The sequence below is a fragment of the Lissotriton helveticus genome, chromosome 6, assembly GCF_964261635.1.
Source record: "Lissotriton helveticus chromosome 6, aLisHel1.1, whole genome shotgun sequence".
NCBI classification, from domain to species: Eukaryota; Metazoa; Chordata; class Amphibia; order Caudata; family Salamandridae; genus Lissotriton; species Lissotriton helveticus.
In genome coordinates this window covers 816,922,183-816,946,660 of record NC_136067.1, presented here as the reverse complement: position 1 = coordinate 816,946,660, position 24,478 = coordinate 816,922,183, and the positions used below count along the sequence as shown (strand labels likewise).

The window sequence follows — 24,478 nt, the reverse complement described above, 5'->3', positions numbered from 1 at the left end:
GCCCGGGACCTAGGTGCACTTTAAGGCAAACCGCGATTGATCCCAAGGTCAGATATACCAAGCAGAATGGCCCAGTCAAGGATTTTACCTTCAGACTTAGGGTCATATTTATGACCCGGTTTGTGTCGCTCTTATATCACTAAGTCATATTATAAGATAAGGAGGAAGACTGGAAGAGGATCGCAGGGAAATGTTAGCCACATCTATGGGTTGGGTTAGCCAGACATAAGCTCCAAGGAGAGATTTTCTCAATTTTGTTTTTTGTGGAGATGTGCAATATGGGACAGAAATATGCAAAACTTCCCAGGAAATAGTCACAACGGAGGGTGGCAACCAGAACTCCATTGGTTGGGGTGACCTCCCCTTGCCAGACCAGAATCTGTAATATATATGAGAGGTTGCACTGCACCTGAGATCCCTGCTTGGAAACATCAGAAAAAGAAGGACTGCCCTGCTAAACCATTAGACTTCACTCATAAGGATTACACATGCTAAACTCTCAAAGCTTCACAATGAAACGACTTTGCCTGGCTTTAAAGATCAAGGATTGGACTCCCTGATCAGCAACAGGAAGAAAAATGCTGGAAGAAGTCACATGCATAATCTCCAACAAGGACGTGCCCAGCTGACCAGCTTCACATGGACTCTACAGGATTTGAAGTCCCAAGCCCTCAAGAGGCAAATAAGAGCTTCTGGCCCCCTGGCTGGTGCTGTGGAAACTTCAAGACCTCAAAGGGCCTTTCAGATGAAGTTTTGAGAGTTTGGAAGCTTTTTGAGAACTTTCTGTATAAAGCTTCATAAGTGAACTTGACGATGAAAGTCAAGCCAACGATGTCAAACCGCAACTCGGCCTGACCATCCAGGTTTGCCCTGCTAAAAGTTCTGGAGCTCTTTAACATCGAAAACAAGGACCTCCAGAACTCAGCGATACATATTGCTGCTGCAGGCCACCATCGTTGAACCAAGTCCAAATTGCTGAACCCAATCGCTCGACAACAAGAAAAAAAGCTTCAAAAAAGCAACTAAGTGCGAAGGTGAAAACTTGACCAGCCGCCACCTCTCGATCTATCCGACCTGCACTCCATCGTGGGTGTTGGCCTGAAGCTCTAACCTTTGTTGGCGCTTTTTACATTTAGGTGTTTGAAAGTACATTTCTGTATTTAATCTTTTGTTTTGTTTGTTTAATCTCTTGTTTCCAACATTGGATTTTTGTCATGTTGGTGCCATTTTACGGTTTGAAAATATTCTCTATTTGTGTATATTGGTGTTGGATTATGACAAGCATAAACTGCCGCTCGCTCCCAAAACATAAAGCTAATATTTTTTACCTACTTTTTAATGACCAACTGGATGCAGTTTTCCTCACAGAAACCTGGCTCCATGAGAGCTCAGGCCCAGACATAGCAGTAGCCTTACCTTCCAATTACCCTATAACAAGAGTAGATCGAACAAAAAGAATGGGGGGTGGAACTGCGGTAATATTTTTTTTTTAATTCAGCTGCACTCTGGAACATCTACCCATTCCTGCATGTGAAGCTGCACTATTAAAACTTACTCTCTCCCCCAAATTTACTTACTCAGGAGTTCTAGTATATCGACCCCCAGAACACCTTGCTTATTGGATTCCCACTTTTATGGAAGCTATTTCATCTTTTGCCATGAATACAGCAAATTTCACAGTATTAGGCTACATCAATCTACATCTGGAAGACTCTACCTGCAAAAACAGTGCCAGATTGATTTCTGACATGGCTTCCCTAAATCTAGAGCTACTCAATTCCAGTCCAACCCATGAAGCCGGACATCTTTTAGACCCCATCTTCTCTAATTTAAATACAATTACCTGCACCCCAGCTTCGCCTATAAGCTGGTCTGACCATTATCAGATACATTTCACACTGACCACCCCATCTGATAAGAGTACCTCAAATAACTCAAAAGGAACAGGGGAAGCACAGAGAAACTGGAAAAAGTTAGACATTGACAAATAAAATGAATGTCTTGATGCCCACAAACCATCCTAAGAGTGCAAAACTGGCTTTCAGAAGCCATTGACACCTGCCTCCCGACTATAAAGCATAAAAGAAACATCCATTTGCCCACCGGCGCCATGGTATAATGAATCTTTAAAAATAATAAAAACTAGCTGCAAGATCCTTGAACGAAAGTGGAGGAGAGATTATGCCCAATCTTCCAAACAAGCCTATAAAATAGCTCTGAGCAAATATCACAAACAATGCAAACAAGCTTGCGCCACATTTGTGAATTTAACCATCTCAAAGGCATCTAACTGTGCAAACCACTGTGTAACACAGTAAAAGAGCTCGCTGGCTCGGACACTCTAGCCAAATCACCAATATTGACCCAAACCAAATGCGAGGAATTAGCAGCCTTCTTTATAAATAAAGTTGAAGGAATATACCAAGAGATTGTCTCACAAGATAATGTACATGATATCTCAGTGAGCTCAAATACACCTATGTTAATGTCACAACATCCCCCCTCTATGCAAGAACACAGTCAAAACAGTGTTGACTGCATTCTAACTGACTGGCCCCACCTTACAACGGAAATTGTGGATCACTTCTGAAATCCATTAAATCAGAATCACCGAAAGACCCACAATTCTCAAACAACTAAATCACTCCGTGCTATCAGTTTTAACCCACCTTCTAAATGCATCGATCAAAGAGTCAGTGATTCCCCCCACTTGGACACACGCCATGATTCACCCATTATTAAAAAAGCCTAATGCAGACCCTGCTGTAACCAAAAACTATCGTCCCATATCATTGCTTCCGATTCTATCAAAAATTTTAGAAAAACACATTCATACACACCTGACGCAATATGTTACAACACATCACTTACTCCACCCTTCAAAGTCAGGTTTCAGAGCTGGCTTCTCTACTGAAACCACTCTCTTAGGTGACACGGAAGCAATCTGTCAGAACTTAGATAGAGGAGAAATGGTGGCGCTCATTCTGGTAGAGTTGAGCTCAGCATTTGACACCATATCACACACTGTGCTCATAAACAAACTGAGCAAAATAGCAATAGGCAGCCCAGCTCTCAAATGGATTCAGGCATTCAGATAGAACTTTTTACGTTTTTTCTCAGAACGCTTGCTCCAAAACACACTCCTTTGCACATGGTGTGCCACAAGGATCCATTTTAAGCCCGCTACTGTTCAATCTCTATGTAAAACCTTTAGCGGAGCTGACTGAAAAATTTGGCTGTCAATCTACTCCTTCGCAGATGACTCACAAATCATGTTTTCACTATTGGTGCAAAACCCCAATGCTACCTCCACACTCAAGACAGGACCAACTAACATAGCTGCCTGGATGCAATCAAACTTCCTAAAATTAAATGGAGAAAAAACAGAGGTACTAATACTGGGAAAGCAGAAAGATCTTTGGAGCCTACAACATTGGCCAGACAAAGTGGGCACTCTCCCTACCCCTTCATCACAAGTGCGAAATCTAGGTGTACTCCTTGATGACACCTCGAGTATGCATGCCCAATCAGTAAAAGTCGCGGCCACATGCTTTTCCATCATCAAATGGCTGAGAAAAATCTGCTGGATGTTACCCGAAACAACAAGAAAAACGTAATCACTTCCTGGCTTGACTATGGAAATGTCCTTTACGTAGGCTCAAACAAACATATAATCCACAGATTACAGATGGTCCAAAATGCTGCGGTCAGACTTCTATGCAAAGTCCTTAAAAGAGAATCTATCTCAGCATATCGATGTAAACTACACTGGCTAAACATTGAAAATCGTGTGAAATTTAAAACACTCACATACATGCACAAAATTAAATCTGGAATGGCCCCCAACAACCTCTGTACTTTGGCCAAACCCTACACCCCATCCAGAAATCTAAGATCAGCCTCCCAAGGCAGTTTTGTAGTCCCTAAATGCAAATTGGCACGGATGGGAGGAAAATCCTTTACATATTTAGGGCCATCTTATTGAATTCCCTCCCAGTCTCGCTCAGAAATGAAACAAGCTACTCCAATTTCCGTAAGCTGCTTAAAACCTGGCTATTCGACAAATAAGATGCCCAGGCGTTGCTTTGTCACAACTTTTCTGTCTGCGCTGGGAAACCCTTTCTGGGTAGCTGTTGCGCAATATAAATTGAAATAAATAAAATTAAATAAATAAATAAATTATTAATGTATTTTGTGCTTTTCTTATTTACTGTTTTGGTGATATTAAATGCTTTGCACACCTGTCTCCTAAGTTAAGCCTGACTGCTCATCAGCAGGCTACCAAGGGTTGATCACAGATTAATTTATTGAGATTTGACTGGACCTTATTTGTGATTGTGATGTTATTACCAGCTGTAGGTCCCTACCTACACCTACTAATAAACCACTTTCCAAAAATGAAGCACTCTGCATCGCAAGCACCGTAGCATCTTCCGAACCAGCCGGTGCGTGACGCATTTTCAACGCAGGACTCAACATTGCAAGTCCCATCGTCAATGGCCTACTCAATGGCAATGTAGGACCTCACATCACAGCCTGAAAAGTTCTCAGAACGAACTCGGCTCGACGCATCTCCGACATGGACTCCGCATCACCTTGCTGTGCAGCTCATTCTTGAAACAGGACTCCCCAACTTCTCACAACTAGGATTTAAGTTACTCTTGTTCATCGGGCCTAACTGGCTCCCTGTAGCCGGCACGTGCTCCATCACAGTGCCTGAATTTGCAACTTTGTCCTGATCTAGCTGACCAGATATCCACAGTTGGTGATTTATGCATGTTGGCACTATATTCAATTAAATATTTCAAATTGCATCTTTGTGGTTCTACTGATTGGATTTTTATCGATTTGGCCTTGTTTTATTCATTAAAATGTACTCTATTTTTAAATGTGGTGTGGGATCCTTCTTGTGTGGTAGTTTCATATTATTGCTGTTTGGGGTGTTGAACAAATACTGTACACATTTGCGCTAAGTTAAGCCTTGCCTACTCTGTGCAAAGCTACCAGTGGGTTGAGAACATGTTAATTTGGGGTTTGCTTGTTACTTCACTCTGACAAAGATTGTGGTTGGTGCTTGAGTGGGGATTCACCTCCCTCAACCAGTAACTCAATTTCTTACAGTGACTGATGCGGCCCTTATCAAAATATTAAACTGCTGAATAAATGATGAGCAACAGCCCTTGCCAGCTATTAAATCCTTAGAAAGCATGCTGGCTGCTGGCTGCCTGTTGACTGTATATCCATCCGTCAGGCATCTTTCCTATCCATTTTCTAAGCCCAGACCCAGCAAGTAATTCACACATGAATATTGGAATGCAACGACGTGCAAATATTTGAACCCGGTGCTGGGCAGAATGGGCCTCCTCGCCTCAGTGTCACTGCACTGCCTCCACCACTGACAGCTACCCCCCTCCCCCCGTTCAAAGACAAAGGCATATGATACCATTTGGGAGTTGTCCTTTCCATATTCTTCTCTAAGGAGTAAATGACTGCCCAAACCTGATTAGTTTTACCTTTAACATGCAAGGACCATAAACTCTGTGTGGCAGCAGGTACAGCCCACTGCCTGGCTTCGAAAATATATGATGAAACTGCCCTGTTGCTCTCTAATCATCTTTTGGGTCTTGACCTCTGTAGACGCTGTTGCTGTTGTGCACTCTGAGTTTTAGCCGGTGTACTACCCTCATTCCCCAAGCTAGAACTAAGCTTGCAGTTCCTCCTGAAGTTCTGCTGGCCTGGCCTGGCCTACTCTATCTACCAATCATGCCACGAGTAGGAGCACCCAGCTAGTTCATCCTGTAGTGCTGAAGAGTTAACTTTGATAACTGCCAGGGTTTATGAACACGCTTCAAATGCCACAACAGTGATGAAAGCTATCTGACCAAGAGATTGTCTGCTGCAAAGTGCAGGTAATATAGCATTGACTCTTGTCAGCACAGCCTGTCCTGCACCAATTATTGTAGTTTATCAATGTCATTCATCGAGTACTTGAACCAGTCATTTACACTTCTAGTCTACTGGTTCCAGAGATCCCACAGGCGCTGTACAGAGCCCCTAGTGCTTTTGGGTTTGAAGATCATGTTTCCAGGGACTGGGGTTTCTCATGGTGTCTGCAAAGTCAGCATGAGCCCAAAGGCACTGTCACCTTTCCTTGTTCGGTACGTTTGATACTCTAGCTGCAATTTGCATCTGCTTTTTGATTGTTTTGTTTAGGTCTTTGTGAACATCTGGGTTTGTAAACACATCAAATATCAAAGCAATAAAACATACGATCTTTTTGCAGGAGGATCATGATAATTGTTGAAGCACAGTGTCCGTAAAGCTTTCCGGGCATCTGCTAATTACATAGCCATGTTGCATTGCACCTGCGCAATCCCAACACGACACCCGACAATAGTGCAACACTCAGGCGATCAACTACACACGATCACAACATAAGACACAGTGCATCCCAGTTTTATTCCCAAGTTTGTTCAAGGTTAGAATACGGCTGACACCTCATAACCCCTATGATAAAACGTGAATGGGGGAAAATACACCTCACATCCCCAGCATGGCACAGCGATCACCCTGCATGAACGTTAAATGTATCTTGACACAGGACTCTAAGGTCCATTACCAATCAAAAGACCGAGCGGGGGATCTAAAACCTTGAAATTATATACTCTTCTGTCAATATATGGTACACCTGTGCGATATCACTTGTACGCCACTACCACCGGCAATGATAGATGTGATAGATGTAATCATTTCAAATGCCAATATAAAATTGTTTAAAAAAAAAGAAAAATAGCCATGTTGCATTGCATAGGTTCTCTGTATTTTTGTTTTAGGTGTGCCCAAGTATTTTCCAAGATTTCTGAATAGTAGAGATTTGTGAATATTGTATAACGCGCTAACGCATAGGGCTTGTTTTGTTGCTGTTCCACGTGATTACTACCTGCTTTAATTAATGCCCCTTGTACATCATTTTCTGTGAATTTTATTTTGTGTTTACTGCCCATACTATAAATATACTTGTATTTTTTTAATCTAATTAAAATGATCATGTAACACAAATCCTCGGCCGGGCATACTTTAATGCAGCTGATATAACTGAGTTGCACTGTGCATAGACATGGCCTACACACCTCCCTTCAGTTGACTGTTGCCTGTTCATCCATGTCTACCCAGATTGGCAATGGGATTAGTGAAGTCTACCTTCTGCCTCAGAAGCTGTTTACTGTACATTGAATGCTAGGAACCCTCAGCATTCTCCATTTTAGAGTGCCCTGAAGCCCCTTCATCTGCGTGACCTAGTGACCATTCCTATAGGAGGGTTAGGTATCTACACAAAGTGGAAAAAGTGGTCCCCTCGTTGCTGAAATGTTGAATTAATTGTAGGCGCATTCCACTGTGTCCAAAGATAAATTCACAGTTACACTCGTATCTCCTAATGCATGTGTCATTAAAAAAGTAGACGTCAGGGAAAAGAAACATCAGCACAAACCTTTGTTTAGCTGCAAATTCTATAAAAAAGGTCATTGATTTGATCAGACAGTTGCAGGCCACAATTACATAATCTTCCAAATGTGTAATATCGCGACCACCACTACTCATAATTGTGTTCCCAACAGAAGCATATACAAGAAATTCAATTAGAAGCCACAACGTTTTGCAATATTGCAAGGTTCATTCCTGAAGAATTTTTAATCTAATTCATTCTATATGACATCAGATGGGATTTAGCAATGGGTCAGAGGTAAAGTGAAGCCTCATCCAATCAAATGAGTGAAGGGAGCTGGTAGCATCCTATGATAGCGGCTAAGATGATTTGCTACAATCATCTGGCCCCTGTGTTGTTGCATTCTTTTGGGGTTCACTCGCCCTTGACTACTGATCCCTCCCACTCGGAAAAGTCCAAAACCATCTCAAATGTCTATGGAATTGAAATTCAGTTCAAAGACATTGCTTAAAAATTACATTTAAACAGTATCTGAGGAAATGGATTTAAAATAATACTGACCGTCCTGCTCTTTTATTCTGCCTGTACATTTCCCATGTGTAACACAAAATTAATATGTAGCAAGCCAGTATCAGAGGCAGTGGAAAGAAGAATGTAGTAATGGTCAAATAGAGCGTATACCTAGAATAAAAAAGCAGAGCATTAATAATCACAGTTCACGCCTGATAAAAGACTTATACCTAGAAATGGAATTAAAAAGCAGAGCATTAATAATTATAGCTCATGTGAAATAAAGTACGTACATCTAGACAAAAAAGCCGAGACTGAATAACCACAGTTCAAGCCTGATAAAACACTTATATCTAGAAATAAAAAGCATTGCATTAATAATCACAGTTCATGTCTGATAAATACTTATAACTGAAAATAAATTTTAAAAAAGCAGAGCATTAATAATCGCAGTTCATGTCTGAAAAATACTTAAAACTAGAAATAAAATAAAAAAGCAGTTCATTAGAGACAGTTTATGCCCGGTAAAGTACTTATACCGAGAAATAAAATAAAAAGCAGAGCATTAAAAATCATAGCTCGTGTGTAATAAAAACGTCGTGTACATAGAAATAAAAAGCAGAACTTTGAAAACACAGTTCCAGCCGGATAAATATTTATAGCTAGAAATAAAATTAAAAAAGCAGAGCATTAATAATCACAGTTCATGCCTGATAAAATACTCTTTACAGCTAACGCGGTGTCACAGAGCATATATTTTCGTTTTCCTGAGTTGAGGTGAAGAACTTGGGTTACCCAGGAACCATTGCTTATTTCGCATTCAGTGATAACGCAATTCATGTTGGGTAAGCTGTCTATCATGATGACTGAATAAATAAAAGCTCGGAGTGGCAGCGAATTGGCATTGGCTAAACCAAAAGAGCACGCCATTTCTAGCTTTTGTCTCGAAATATCATGTCATCCTACAGCACTGCCCTCATAACACGGTGTGTGCAGACATTTACACTCTGCAGAACCTTGACATATTGCAGTGTGCTAAGAAACACATTTCTTCCAACCTCTAGCTAACCGATTCATATTCATGGTTAAGCGCTGCCCTTCACACTGTGACTTACAAATTGACAGAGTAACAAGCTGACTAACAGCTGACAAATCGAAAACGATTAATAATCCCCACCGCCAAATTACAAATGATCCCTGTCATTGAAAATACTGCAGCAATTTCCAGACTGCATAGCCCCATTACTGGTAACTTTGGGCAGTATGTCAGATGCAGACAAGCACCATTGTGCCATCGCTAAGGTAATACGTCTTGATCAGCAGTGTACTAAGATGGCATTTCCACATGCCAAGCAGGGAGGTCTGCAGCCTCTACTAGGAGTAAATTAACATAAGCTTTTTTTGCTCGAGTTTATGATGTCAAACATTACCTTTTAATATGACTCAGAGAAGGGGGTAATCAATGGACATGCCCCCCAATAGTTTCGGACATAAGTTGGAGAAACTGTAAATGTGTGTAAATTGGGGTTCATTTAGATCACCACGTTTAGAGGTTTCTGCTGAGCAGCTACCATGTTGCATGCAGCTGCTCACCAAAAATGTTTGGTTTATAAATACAAAATCTCCTCCGAAACAATCCCTAATGACCTTGATAACCTGGGTGCTTTCTCCCAGAATGTGGGACTCATGTTGTTTGGGACCACCAGGTTTTTACTGGTGGTTCAGAAGAAAAGTACATCAGAAAGATTGCCTTAAATAAATTGGATAATCTGAGAACATACCTGCCAACTTGAAGAACAATTTCACAGTGTGAGGAGGGGGCGGGCCTTGAAGGTCTGGGGCCTCATGCTGAGAAGAACTTACGAGGCTATAAGAATGCTTGGGTGGCAGTGGATAGTTATTTTTAATGTATGTTGAATATTAATTAACTGTTGTTATGGTCCTCTATAAATCAGCCAGACAGCGCCATCTTGTGGTAAAATGTCACAAGCACTGGTGTTGACAATTAAATACCGGTACTGAGCACCGGAAACCACCAGCTCAAATTAAGCACTGTATATGGCATTCAAAAAACTGAAATGTGTCTAAAGCATGAGGAAGCATTGGTTCAGGATGTCCATAGGTGGTAGGGGCTGCTTTGGATTTGCCAAAACCTATCTGTGCTACCAATCTGTATAACAGTTAAGTGCAATGTCATTGCTTAATTGTTACACCATGTCACTGCATTGTAAGACCAATAGCTTTGCACATACCTAGGGCCATCCTACCCGAGTACTCTGATTGTTGACCACCCATTGCTGTACTCTGAGCACATGACATTGCTCTCTATCATTGCAGGTTATCTGAGAGTCGGGTGACTCTGACACGAAATGCTGAGAAGCTGGCATAGAAGAGAAAGCTGAGGCATGTCTGTCCCTTCAGAATGTATCAACTCTTAGAAGCAACACCCTGTACTCTTTTCTCCAGATCTCCTATTTAAACAACTCTGAACTGTTGTTTCACATCACACCACATTGATTTTTAAAACTGCTCTTATTTAGGATCAGGATTCCGACATCCTAAATGGTTAGGTGGCACAGATACCTGTATTTCGATGTCCTTCCTTGCATGGCCAATAGGTCTGCTCTGCCAATGTATTCATGATCACCTATTGGCTTTGCCATTCCTTGCTAAATAACCAAGAGTATACGTCACTGGTCCAACCTTATGTGCCGGGCATTTCTCTACACAAGAAAGCTTTATTCCCTTCAACATGGAGACCATGGAGCTATGTTTGTCTTTTCTTAACCATGTGTTTTTTGGATATCACACCTGTTCAGAAATTCCTTTTTACCTTTGCACAGTTTACAATGTGGATGGAGACACAGGACCTCCATGAGTGCATAAGTTTCAAACTCTGAAACCATAAATTAAACTCCCATCCTACTATTATGGGCTGTTAGGTTGCAGATTTGCAAACTATGCGAATGGTTTTGCAGGAAGGTAGGATATGACTACATGGTTACCCCCATTTTTTTCCTGGTGTTTTGCTGGTTTTTGACTAGTCTGCCTGGGATCCTGCTATCCAGGACCCCCGTCTATCTGCTTTCTCCCTTTAATGGCAATACGTGTACTTTAGGTACACTCCAGATTGCATACTGGATCATTTTTAAAAATAGCTTTTACACCAGTACCTGGTGGACTCAGATCTGACTTCTGCCCAGGAATTGGGAGAGAAGGCAGATAAATGGGTCAGGACTAGGGTGAAGCCAAAGAATAGGTGGGGATCAGAAGAAAGATTCTTCCAAGAACCAAGAGAAAGGTGGGGATAAATTAAAAGATAAATCCACTACAGGGCCCCAAAAGTCCTCTTCTGGGGATTGGTCCCAAACGCCTTCCTCCCCTGAAAAGAAACCTTTTTGCTTTGTTTGTAAAAAGCAAGAACACTGGAAAAATGATCCCAATTGTCCAAGGGTCAGCAATAAGGAGAATGTTCCTCCAAGCACTACCACCACTCCCCCAGGTACTACAAGTAGTGACCCCCCTGGTGGTAGTAGTGCACCCAACAAGCTAGGTGGGTTCTCATGGAGAACTGAGGTGGACCCTGGCTTAGAACGGTCCCCCTCACAGGCCTCCTCAGTCTGTGATGGCGGCATGGAATTTGCCACTTTTACTGTCAGTCCTAATTCTTTAGGCAAGTACAGACAGGAGCCACTGATCAATGGTCAGAAAGCGGTGGCCTTTAGGGACACAGGGACTAGTGTCACCATGGTGACAGGAAACCTGGAATCAAGACAAATCATCCCATGGCAGTAATCAATCTCAGCTGGGGAGGGGTCACAGGCCCTAAAAGAGTGGCAGTATCCCCAAACTTGCCTGAAGATTGCCTCTTGGGCAATGACTTAGAAACTTCAGCCTTGGCCGAAGTGGAACACCATGCCCATTTTAGAATATTAGGGCTCCCTGAGAAAGTTGGTGGGACCCTTAGGGCCTCAGTCTAATCCCAGGGAAATTTTAGAGGAGTGGAGCTTGAAAGAATGGCCCACTCTACTCCACCCGAGAGGAAAGGGATTGAAGAAAAGTCTTGTTCCCCCAGACTATAGGTAAGGGTCAGCTTCCTCATGGAACTGACCCTACCCCTTGTGGAGGAACTGCCCCAGAGGTGGTCAGGCCTGCCCTGGCAATACCCCTGATGGCAGGGGACCCTTCCAAGGTGGTACCCAGTCTGGAGCAGGAATCCTGCCCCTCTCTATCCTGACTCAGTCAGCCTAGGGCTACAGAGGTCAGGGAGGTCAGTGGACCCCAAGGGCCCACTGTCCAGAGGAACCCCATCATCAACAGATTAGGGACACCCAGTCTAGTAGTACTAGCCAGGTGAAAATTCCTCAACACACTATTCCTCAAAATCTAATATCCTTAAGGGTGGGGACCCCTTAGTGGACCATAAGACCGGGGGTATCCATGCTAGTGCAGAAACTTCCTTTTTCCTGGTGTTTTGCTGTTTCGACTAGTCTGACTGGGATCCTGCTTTCCAGGACCCCAGTCTATCTGCTTTCTCCCTTTAATTGCAATACATGTAGTTTAGGTAAGCTCCAGATTGGATACTGGGGTAGCCTTATCAGTCCCTAGTATGTGGTACACCATGTACCCAGGGCACAGGTACCCCAGAGGCATCCCATTGGCTGAAGCATGTATTATGCCACCCCTGAGAGGCCATATAGATTGACACCACAGGCCTGCTACTGTAGACTGTGTACGATGGTGCTTGCACCACTTACTGAGATATAGGTTCACTATATCTCTCTAAATCACCTAACTTAAATACCTATCAGTCACCCCTTAGCAATCCTGAAGGCAGGGTACTGGGTTTTACATGAGAGGGTGCCCCTGCATGAGCAGAGCCCCTCAGCAGCCTTCGGAGTCCATTCTACGGGGTTGTCTGTGATGCAGCCAGACATACATGTTTAAGTGCATTATAACCTCGCTGCAAATGCTAATTTTAAAACGGCTACTTAGAAACATGTTGTGTTTGGTGTCAAACACCTTCGAATCATACCTCCACATCAGTAACCAGTAACTGGAGGTATGATTCCACCCTGCTAGAACTACTTCTGTGAGTTACAGGTTTACCCGGTACCAGCTTTCTCGACCTGGGCAGCACAAAATGGATGCTGCCAGCCACAGACACGGCTCGGCCCTCCTGCTGCTGAGCAAAGCTATCGCATAGGAAGGCTGATAATAGGCATCCTGTCACAGGAAGTTGTAACCACCTCCCAGATAGGATTTAGTGTATTGAGGCTGGGTGGGTGCACTCTCTAAGTGCCAAAAAGTCTGCACTGGGGGCACATTTGGTGTCCCTGTGCATAGTCCAGCTCAAACCAGTTCTGGGAGCCATTGGCTCCTGCTCTGGCATGAAACTGGACAAAGGACATGGGTGTACCCACCCCTCTGTCCTGCCCCTTCCCGAGGAGGGCCCACAGAATCTTTCCAACAATTTCCCATGGGTATAAAGTGGGTTACCTGGCTACAGGACTTTAGATTTTACCTCGACAAGATTCTGCTAAGAATAAACCAAGTACTTCGACTGCCTGCACAACGCTGGACAACTGAAGAATCTCCCTTGGAGTAAAGGAGTTACTCCCCTGCAAAAGCAGGCACCTAAATGCATCTACCCGGTTTGCTTCTCCCAAGCTCCTGAGGACTCCGAAGATTTTAGCAATACAGGAGGTGGGTTCCCGAAGGTCCCTGAGGTCGATCTGCCCTCTCAGTGATTTTGAGACCAGTATCCCTCGTATCCCTCGTGGCGACCGTGCAATCCGAACCACTGCGCACAGCATACTTTTGCAGTTGCATATGCTTAGTGACAATTCCTGAACCTGTGCTTAGGACTTTGTATAGTCCCAAACCCGAGCAATACTTTCAGCTAGCCCTCTTAATTTGTTGGCTTGTTTTTGTGTCATGCTTTTTTTCTTCTGCTTACTAAATCATGCACTTTGGAACAATAGGAAATCCCACTTCAGACAATGGCTAACAATTCTGTGAGTGACTGTATACCGTTCCTTCATAGCGAGCATATCCTTACACATTAATTCTTCCGAATGTCAGGTACTTCTATGGCAATATGTGCTTTTTGAAACCAAAACGTATTTTTGCTTTAAGCCAAAGTTTTTCTTATATTGGCTAAGGTTTGTCAGCTCCCCCAACATAAAAGATTTACAAAAACCACAATGAATCAAAATGAGCATTGGAGAAGAGACCAGCAACCAACATCAGATCAATTGGCGTTGACAATGATTGTTCTAGTTAAAATTAGGTAGCTAGTTCAGAGTTTTCATGGGGCGTTACTCCGTCATTAAAGGTGCCTTTTGGTGGTAGTTAGCTTAGGGGTGTCAGCAAAAGCTCTACCAAGTGCTACGGCTCACTCACTTTAGAGTTAAATGGTAACAGCATGTTTTTATTAAAATTCATGATACCATGAATTCATGATATGGCAGTTTTCATTTCATATTTCATGTTTCATATTTTTGTGTTCAGAGAAATTTCCCTCTGTCTCAGAGATTTCCCCCAGTGACTGGTATGATTTGCTATTCAGGCTAAACTTGTGAAGTGATGGTTGGTTATGGCTAGGGTGCTGGACCATGTTCACTGTGGCTATAATGAAAATGGGGCATTTTTACTCACGTCTTCCTATTGCATTTGTCAGAGAGTTGTATTTGTCTAATAATTCAAAAAGGAAAGTCTCTTTCAACCACCTTTACTGAGACATTCCCGATGTAAAATCCCTTGCTATTTCAAGAGTCCATACTGTACAACTGCTACTATTGCATTTGTCAGAGACTTCACAATGTAAAGCTCCACGCTATTGCATTTGGGAGAGTTAACAATGTGGGACACCATCCTATTGCATTTTCCAAAGGGCTCACATTGTACAACCTCTAATCATGGTGTTTGGCAAAGAGTTCACAATGTACACCCTTTACTACTGTACATGTCAGAGAGTTCTAAATGTAATGCCATGGTTTTTGGCACACATTTCACTGTAAAACCTCTTCCTATAATATTTGAGACACAGATCACAACGTGAAACACCTTCCTGTTGTATTGGTTATGAGGTTACACTGTGTAAAGCCTGTTCCTAGTGCAGATCTTTTCAACCTTTTGATTTCTGCAGCCCTCCACTGACTCACACAGGAAGCTGAGTACCCTGCCCAACAATTTCCATGATTTCAACCGCCTGGACCTCGTCCCGAACGGTCGCTCCCCCACGCTCCCTGGCTCCAGCTCGCAATTATCTCTGCAGCGCCCACAGCTGAAGCACTTTCACTCAGCACTCGTGTGTGGTATCGTAGCTCTGTTGACTATAGCTGTGTAAATTAATAGCGCTTGTGCATCGTAGTTTATAGCGCTTGTGGTAGCGCTTGTGCATCGTAGTTTATAGCACTTGTGGTATCGCAGCTCTGTTGACTGAATAGCTGTTTAAATTAATAGCGCTTGTGCATTATTGATTTTTGGTAAGCCCTCCTTCATTGCGGGCATTGGGCTGGGTTTCGCTTTGAATCCCTCCCACCATTTTGTTGTTGTGCTTTCCCCTGGCCCGCCTACCCGCTACCGCCTCCCAGCTGACCCTCCCACGCTCCGCCCCCTCCAATATCCACTTATGACAGATGACTCAACGCGCTGCGGCCGCGCCTAAGTTGCGCCAAAGGTAAGCCCGTCTTCGCCCGTCCGCGCCTGGACCGTGCCCAGCGCCTGTCCCCCTGGTCCCCGCCACACCCATCCCACTAGAGTCACTTATGATGCCGCAACTCTCCTCGCCCTCAACCCCGGACGCACACCTCATTGCTGCGTTTCCATCCCTGGTCGTACCCACGGCCCTTTCGCCTGTCTCTCATGCAAGTTCAACTGCTCCAGAACCCTCACAAAATCCACTCCCTCCGCAAAAAGCACCGACCCTGACCGCCTGAAATGCTTACTGCTCAACACCCGCTCAGTCCACAGACACGCTACTGAACTCTGGGACCTACTCGACACTGCGTCACCGGACATCGCCTTCCTGACAGAAACATGGATGAACACTTCTTCAGCACCCGACATCGCCATAGCCATACCGGAATCATACAAGATTATCCGTAAAGACCGCACCATTCAGACAGGAGGAGGCATCGCCATCATTCATAGGAACAGCATCAAAATCACGACTAGCTCCGACGACAATCTTACAACCGCCGAACATCTCCACTTTCAAATCCACACTGACCCTAGGACCACACTCAGAGGCACCCTCATTTACAGGCCTCCAGGCACCCGCACTCAATTCAGCGATGACATCACAGAATTCTTCACCCCACATACCCTAGCCTCTGAGAACTACATTCTGCTAGGAGACCTCAATTACCACCTTGAAAACAAACACGACAGCAACACCACCACCCTTTTGGACAACCTGAACAACCTCGGACTCAAACAACTCGTTGATACACCCACCCATATAGCCGGACACACGCTTGACCCTATCTTCACCTCCAGTAAGCACATCTCCTTCGACCGCACCACAGATCTCCACTGGACGGACCACAGCTGTGTACACTTCAGCTACAAAACCACCCTGAGCCACAACCGCCCACAACCTATTCCTCGGAGAAATTGGAACAAAATCACCTCCAACCAACTCCTCGCTTCACTCAACCAAAACCCTCCCACACTCTCATTGGACCCTAACCAAGCGGCCACCAATCTCAAGCAATGGATCACCCACAGTGCTGACGAATTAGCACCCCTGAAAAAGCACCAAATCAAATCAGCAAGCAAAAAGGCTCCCTGGTTCAATGATGACCTGAAAAAATCCAAGAAGCTATGCCGCACCCTGGAGAAAACATGGAGAAAAAACCCAACCAATGACAACATGGCCACCCTCAAGGCAGCCACCCGCAAACACCACCAACTGATTCGTTCAGCCAAGAAATCAGCATTCAAGGATCGTCTCGACAACAACACTCACAATAGCAAGGAACTTTTCAACATCGTAAAAGAATTCACCAACCCCACCGCAGCATCCAACGACATCACTCCCTCCCAAGTCCTCTGCGATTGCAGACATCCACAACAGCTTCGAGAATACTCCCAGCGATCAACACTCCCCACCCCCCTCAGATCCAACTCCATCAACTAACATCCTTAGCGCCTGGAACCCAATCACCACTGAAGACACCATCCGCCTAATGAACTCAATCCACTCTGGCTCGCCAACCGACCCCTGCCCCCACCACATCTTCAACAAAGCCGACTCCATCATCGCACCCCATCTCCGTGATGTCATCAACTGCTCGTTCAACTTTGCCACCTTCCCAGAAAGCTGGAAACATGCCGAACTCAGCGCCCTTCTGAAGAAACCCACAGCAGACCCCTCTGAACTTAAAAACTACCGACCCATATCCCTCCTCCCATTCCCGGCCAAAGTCATTGAGAAAGCAGTCAACAGCCAGCTCGCCGCCTTCCTTGAATCCAACAACTCCCTCGACCCCTCTCAGTCCGGATTTCGAGCCAAACACAGCACCGAAACCGCCCTCATCGCTGCAACGGACGACATCCGAAACCTACTAGACAACGGAGAAACAGTTGCCCTCATTCTACTCGACCTCTCAGCCGCCTTCGACACAGTCTGTCATAGCACCCTCATACAACGCCTCAGCAACATCGGCATACAAGGAAAAGCCTTGGACTGGATCACCTCGTTCCTAGCTGGGAGAACTCAGAGAGTCCGACTTCCCCCATTCAACTCAGAGGCCACTGAAGTCATCTGCGGAGTCCCACAAGGATCCTCACTCAGTCCCACCCTCTTCAACGTCTACATGAGCCCACTCGCATCCATTGCGCGGCAACATAACCTTAACATCATCTCCTACGCCGACGACACCCAGCTGATCCTTTCCCTCACCAAAGACCCCAACACCGCCAAAACCAATCTACATGAAGGCATGAAAGAAGTAGCCGAATGGATGAAACACAGCCGCCTAAAACTCAACTCAGACAAAACTGAAGTGCTCATCCTAGGATCCTCCCCATCTGCCTGGGACGACTCCTGGTGGCCCTCCGCTCTGGGCACAGCACCCACACCCACAGACCACGCACGTAACCTTGGCTTCATCCTAGACTCCTCTCTCTCGATGTCCAGACAAGTCAACGCAGTCCGCTGGATCCCCCTCGAGACAAGGAAGACCGTCACCCACGCACTGGTTACCAGTCGACTGGATTATGGCAATACATTATACGCAGGAATCACAGCAAAATTACAGAAAAAACTCCAACGCATCCAAAACGCATCAGCAAGACTCATATTAGACGTCCCTCGCCAAGATCACATCACCGGACACCTAAAAGACCTCCACTGGCTTCCCGTCAACAAAAAGAATTACTTTCCGCCTTCTGGATGAATCCAGTGGCAAAGTGAGCAAGAGACTCACGTCTGAGCATAACCTGCCAAACCTATGGCGAACAATGCGGTACACTGGATTCAAGCAAGCCGGGCTGAAGACGGCTGAAATGCAAGAAACCGGTCCTCGGAAGCTTGTTTCCGGTCCAGGGAAGGCATGGCTTGGCAGTTCGGGCTGGACTGTTCCCATGAGGCACAGGGTCAGACTGATTTGCATATGGCCATGTCTGAACTGGGGTGGCAGAGTGGGCTAAAGAACGGTGATGGATAAAACCAAGATCTGTTGACTGGGTGTGAGTGTTTGATTGGTTCAAATGCTCCATCCATCACCACCCACTTTTGTACCGCAACATGGTCTGACGGCAGATATAGACTAGAGGCACAATTATACTGTGATGGGAGTAGATGGCAGGAGCAATGTGTGGCACATTCTCGTGCATTGGGTTATATTTGAATATGGTATGTATAAAAAAATATACTTATCCTGTGTATACTATTTTACTGTGGGATCAATTGCAGTCATACTTTACTCCAAAGACCACAAAGCTTTTACATTTTAAGGGGAGAGAGTAGCTACTACTGCACTCCACTATTGAGAGCAGTGCATATTAAGCAGCTTGCCACAGCAGGGAGACCACCACAGGCCTAATTTCCCTAACTTTGGGAGCAAATCCACTACTCCAACAGTGGAAATAACTCTATGTTGATGGATATACTGTAACACACAAAGCCTTAGTATTCTAATGTTGTGTTCAGGAAAAACATAACATCTTACAACTCAGTATGCACATACATACCATGTGCCCATTTAAATAAAACTCTCACCATCTCTTGTTTGCAATAGTTTATAAGGTCATCCTATTCCAAGGAATACATTCATGGGGAATGATGGCTGAGAGGGAGGGCAAAAGGGGACCACCACCAAGTCAGATCTCAGGATGAGTTCGGAAGACCCAGCCCAATCTATTGTTTGATAACTATAGATCTAGACGGCTCACTTAGGCAGTGTCAAGAATAATGCTTTTGTGCCTTCATAAGGGAATTTTCATATGGAAACATAGGGGTCATTAGAATGGGGGGGCCAAGATACCCGTAGGGTGATAGCAGCGCTACATAAGAACACAATACAATACAAAGTCCGCCGGCCATCCTATCAGGAAATGGGACCGCCCGCCATAAGGGCGGAGGTCCCATGGGGGACATTAGGATGCACCCGCCAAAGGCGCGGGCGCATCCTGCATTCCTGTCATTGTGGCGGGCGGTGCTCTCAGCACCGCCCACCACAATGCCAGGAAGACTTGTTGTGTACTTCCATGCACAACATGGCAGGCACCGCACAGTGCCTGCCATGTTGTGCATGGAACTGCATGAGGGTACCATAGGTACCCCCAGGTGCACCTCCCAGCCCCCAGAGTCCCTGGGGGCCCGCAACAGGCATTTACCGCATGCCTTTCCACCCCAAGATAATATGGCTGGCGGTGTCTGACAGACACCGCCGCCATCAACTTGTTGACTGGGCGGAAAAGCGGCAGATGGTCTTTCCGCCCACCCCGGTCCCCCTGCCATAGTAATATGGCGGGGACGGAAATGGGTAGTGGACGGGCTCGAATCTTGGGCAGATCGCCACCGACGTGCGGGCGGTGGCGATCCACCAGAGATCCTAAAGGGCCCCTTAGTGAGAATCTCAGGCTTAATCATCTGTACGGGTTCCTACTTCACTATGACGAGCCTCATGAAAAGCTTCCAATGCCTACACTTATGTGAAGATGTGTCTTTTACTATTATGTTCAAACCTGAGTGTAGGAAATGTGGTTATTGTTTGAAGGGGGTGAAATGCTACTCAAGCAACAACCTTAACTCATGTCAGGGTAAAACATGAGTAAATTTATGCAGCACAAAAACAATAGGAAAGTGAAAATACAACACAAGAAAATCCCACACTACAGTAAATTGTAATGAATTATTTGACACCAAAATGAAAAAACCCCAATTAGTAAAACCGGAGATATGCAATTTTAAAGGTTTGGGTAAATATAGTGCTTAATAGCACAAAGCGTAAGTTGCGGTTGTTTGGTTACACCAGACTGGGACAAAGCCATAAGTTGAAGACAACCGCAATATAGCACGGGCCAAATACAGGGACCAATTTAGGCCCACTGAGCACCTTAAATCCTGGTTGGAAGGTTTGCCATATGCTATGCCACGAATAAGTTTCACAGCACCAGTTTCGAGGAGCTGTGATGTTTGCGCGGCACCTTTCAGCATTGATAATGCAACGTACAGCTGTGGTTCCCTAGTGCTGGTGGGCTATGCTGCAAGTTCCTGTCTCGAGGATGCGCTGTGCAAAGGTGGTACTCTGGAGCTGTGGGGCAGCAATGGCAGGTCTTGCGCCAAGGATGTGACATGCAGCCTTAGTTCAGAGGAGCTACAGGGCTGTGATGCGAGGTCCAGCATGGAGAATGCATCCCATAGCGGCAGTTCCTAGGAACTGCAGGGTCCTGCATCAGGGATGTGTCGTGCAGCAGCAGTTACAATGTGGCGATGCGAGAAGAAGCACCTCGCTGCATCAGTTCTGCCCAAATTACCACATCTTGGCTGGCGGAGCACCTTCAGGTCCACTTTCAATGGGTCCAGATCTGGGGTGGCACTTCTTTGGGGCAGGAATCACAGCAGGCAGAGCCAAGATGCAGAGTTCAAGGTAATTGGAGCTTTTCCTGTCCCTAAAGCTCTGATGAGGAGGCCAGCCACCTAGGCCTTGGAGTTACTCTTATGGTCCTGGGTTCAAGATGCAAACCCAAACCCTCTCACTCAGGAAGCAGGGCAGCAGAGTTGAAGTCTTTCATGCAGCAGAGCAGCACCACTGTCCTTTTTCTGAGTTTTCCACAGGTCCAGATGTGTACAGAAGAGTTAGGTCTGAGAGTTCGATATTTATACCTAATGCCCACTTGGAAATGGGAGAAGCATCTAGCGCACTCCTCCTGCAGAGGTGTCTGGAATTTCCTGACTTTCTTCCCTGGCCCAAGCGTGTCTGGGCACACAAAAGGCTAATGTGAAACCCTTTGTGAGTGTACTAAGGCAGTGTATTTTTGATGTGTAAGTGCAGTATGTGACAGCCCCCCCTCCATTAAGTCAGTGATGGCCATCCTGACAACACATATTCCCCCTTTTTCTCACTGTCTGGGAGTAATACACAAAGACCACATGCCAGTTATACCTAGTCATGTGACCCAGGATACAGGCTGCAGGCACCAAATGTTTAGGACAAATAAAAGTCAACTTTCTAAAGAGGCATTTTTACAATTGCAACTTAAAATCCGACTTTTCCATTAAAGAGGGTTTTAAAAACATTTCTTCAGATGCCAAACTCAACAGTCCTTCTTCCTCCCAATGGAAGGTTATCACTTATTAAATGGAATACGGTAACCCAATATTATCCTACGGGATAGGTAAGTCTTTTTTTGCCAGGTTGAAATGGCAGTTTAAAACTGCACACAAAGGCTACAATGACAGGCCTGAGACATGTTTAAAAGACTACTTAAGTGGGTGGCACCTCCAGTACTGCAGGACCACCACTAGCCTTTAAGTTAGAGGCCATGGGTGCATGTAGGATCACTTTAGTAGGAACTTATAAGTGAATTAAATGTGCCCATTGGGTGTCAGAGGATTTTGCTATGTTTATTCGAAAAAGCACAAGAACGTTAGCATTGGTTAGCAATGGTAAAGAGTGCAGAGTCCTAACAGCCAAAAAAACCTGGTTCAGAAGACAGATGGGTGAAGGTAAATACAGCCACGGCCTGTGTAGCGTGTGCCACCAGGCGGTGACGTGGGGCGCGGGAGGGGCAGGGTGGTGGGTTGTAAAATGCGGGAAACGGACGATTTCAGGTAAGTACCGAAAAAGAAAAAAAAAACTAATTTCGTTGCTCGTGCTGCATCGCCAAATGTGATGCAGCTCACACAACAAAATTCGTTTTTTGTTTTTAAGCAGGACACCATTGGCTAGTTACTTTCTGTCTCTGGGTCGCTTTGCATGTGTATACAATTCATGTGGTGATTGTTGCTAGCACAGTGCATGTAGCTGCGGCCCACAACTCCCGCAGGATATTTTGTGTTTCAATCAGTAACCCAGGGATTGGAATTAAACAAGCAGCATACGAAGGAGTAAAATATATATGACATAAAATAAGCCTAACCCAAAAAATTGAGTTTGCACGATATTACTCTCACATTAAACAAGCATTTTTTCTTGCTGTTTTTGTCTGGTTGCCCTATTTGGTGATTCAGCTGCAGCTCCCCGTCCAGTGTTGCAGAGGGGAAACATTTCAACTTTCATTCTTTCACCGGAATTGACTAACACGGCGCGTGCGTAAACAGGCTGAACACGGGAGGCCCATAATCCCGACACCTGGGCTGGCGAGGAGCCCAATCTGGAAACTCATTATCAGCAAAAAGCCCCGGCAATCTGGAAATTAAAGATAAAATGCGGAGCTGCTTGTGGAAAGTCTGCATGTCCTGTTTAGCCCAACTCGGAACTTTTCTGTGTGTGATTGAGAATAATAGACACCCTTCCCCTTTACACTCCAGACGTTGCTCCCTTATACCACTGGCGTAACGAAAATTGAGTGGTCCTCCCTGCAAGGTATGTAGAGGGCCCCCCTCTGGGCTCAATTAGGAGCTCTACAGACAGAGTGCAGTGCCGAGGGGGCCCCCTGGAGTTTCGGGCCCCCCCGCACCGCGTGGGCTGCGGAGGCCTGTGTTACGCCCCTGCCTTATACCGCTACCTTGCAGAAAGGAATTGACGTGTCCAGACGCGGTTCGATCGTGCTGTTGTGGTATGACAAGTAAATCATCCAAGACCGCCTAACTTGCTCAGTCACTCGCAGGCTTCTTGGATCAATTTTACAGAGTAGCAACTAAATGAAAGGGACGCTGACGTCTTGGGTGCGCTGTGCTCCCACAGGCTTTGTGGATCCCACTGTGAATTAAGGCAATCCTGGCAGGTTCACACTCAATTGCAGACCAGTGCAACAAGTGTTACATTCATAAGTATGATCATTCACCGCATCGCGCTCTGAGTGGCAGCCTGACGGTGATGTCTCATCAGGTAGTACCGAGACATCCAGTTCAGTCAGATATCCGGTGCAGCCGGAGATTTCACATCCTGCTGCCTGGAGCGGGGAATTCAGTTTGCTGATGGTGGCAGCGGCTCCGCAGTGTAGCTACCTCAACTGCTTTTACCCCCCACCCCTGGCCTCTGAATTATTGGCCGACAGGGAGACCAACTAAGTCAGTGACCCGGTTTGCAATGCCAAGGGGCCACCAGGACAGTCTCACTGGATGGCCCCGGCTCGCCCGGGAACTAGAGGCAGACAGGGACAGTCTGATCAGTGTGCAGGCCGCGGGCTGGTGCCGGGCTTCAAACCTGTATTGCCGTAGCTCGCTGTGTTTTGCGCCCTTGCCTGCCTGCAGCCAGCCTTTGCAGACCAGAGTTACTGCCTGCACGCGCCACCCGCCTGTGCCACAGTCAGACTCAGGACTGACTTAGACTCATCTAAGGCCGGGCCGTGGCCCTAGACAGTAAGTACCAGCCACTGTGAGTGTTTGTAATAGACAGTGATGATGCCAGTGGATTGATCCGATCGACCGCATGACGTGTTTGACTATAAATGACAACTGTTCATGTTGTTGGGCCCTCTCTGACATCTGTCCTACTCCGTTCCCTGTTGGACCAGGTCACTCACGTGATGCCAGAGGCCCCGAGTTTGCCAGCAGGGAGGGGGGCTCACCACATATTCTGGCAATCTGTGTCAGCAGTCAGTGCACACTTTCACCAGGCACACACACACACCACCAGCCGTCAGCGCACGCTTTCACCAGGCCCACACCACCAGCCGTCAGTGCAGTGCTTAATTTGTGCCGGAGCTTTCCGGTGCTTAGCACCGGCACTTAATTATCAGCCCCGGGTCTTGACCTGCGTGTGACTGCATAACGTGTGTCACACAATAAAATGTGTTTACATTCTCACTTTGTCTCCTTGAAGAGCTGTGCCAGTAAGACATCCATTCCCTGCAGTCAGCGCTGCCGTAGGCAGGTCACTGATGGGCTGGATTTGGTCATCT

General features: G+C 45.6%; 1 protein-coding gene across 1 annotated transcript in view; it reads right to left on the bottom strand.

Moving 5' to 3' along the window:
• MCHR2 (melanin concentrating hormone receptor 2) overlaps positions 1-24,478 on the bottom strand; it is a 794,284-nt gene that overhangs the window by 202,933 nt on the left and 566,873 nt on the right. The window contains exon 4 of the mRNA XM_078646856.1: positions 8,006-8,125. Within this exon, the coding sequence (XP_078502982.1) occupies positions 8,006-8,125 (120 nt within the window). The remainder of the gene's footprint in view (positions 1-8,005; positions 8,126-24,478) is intronic.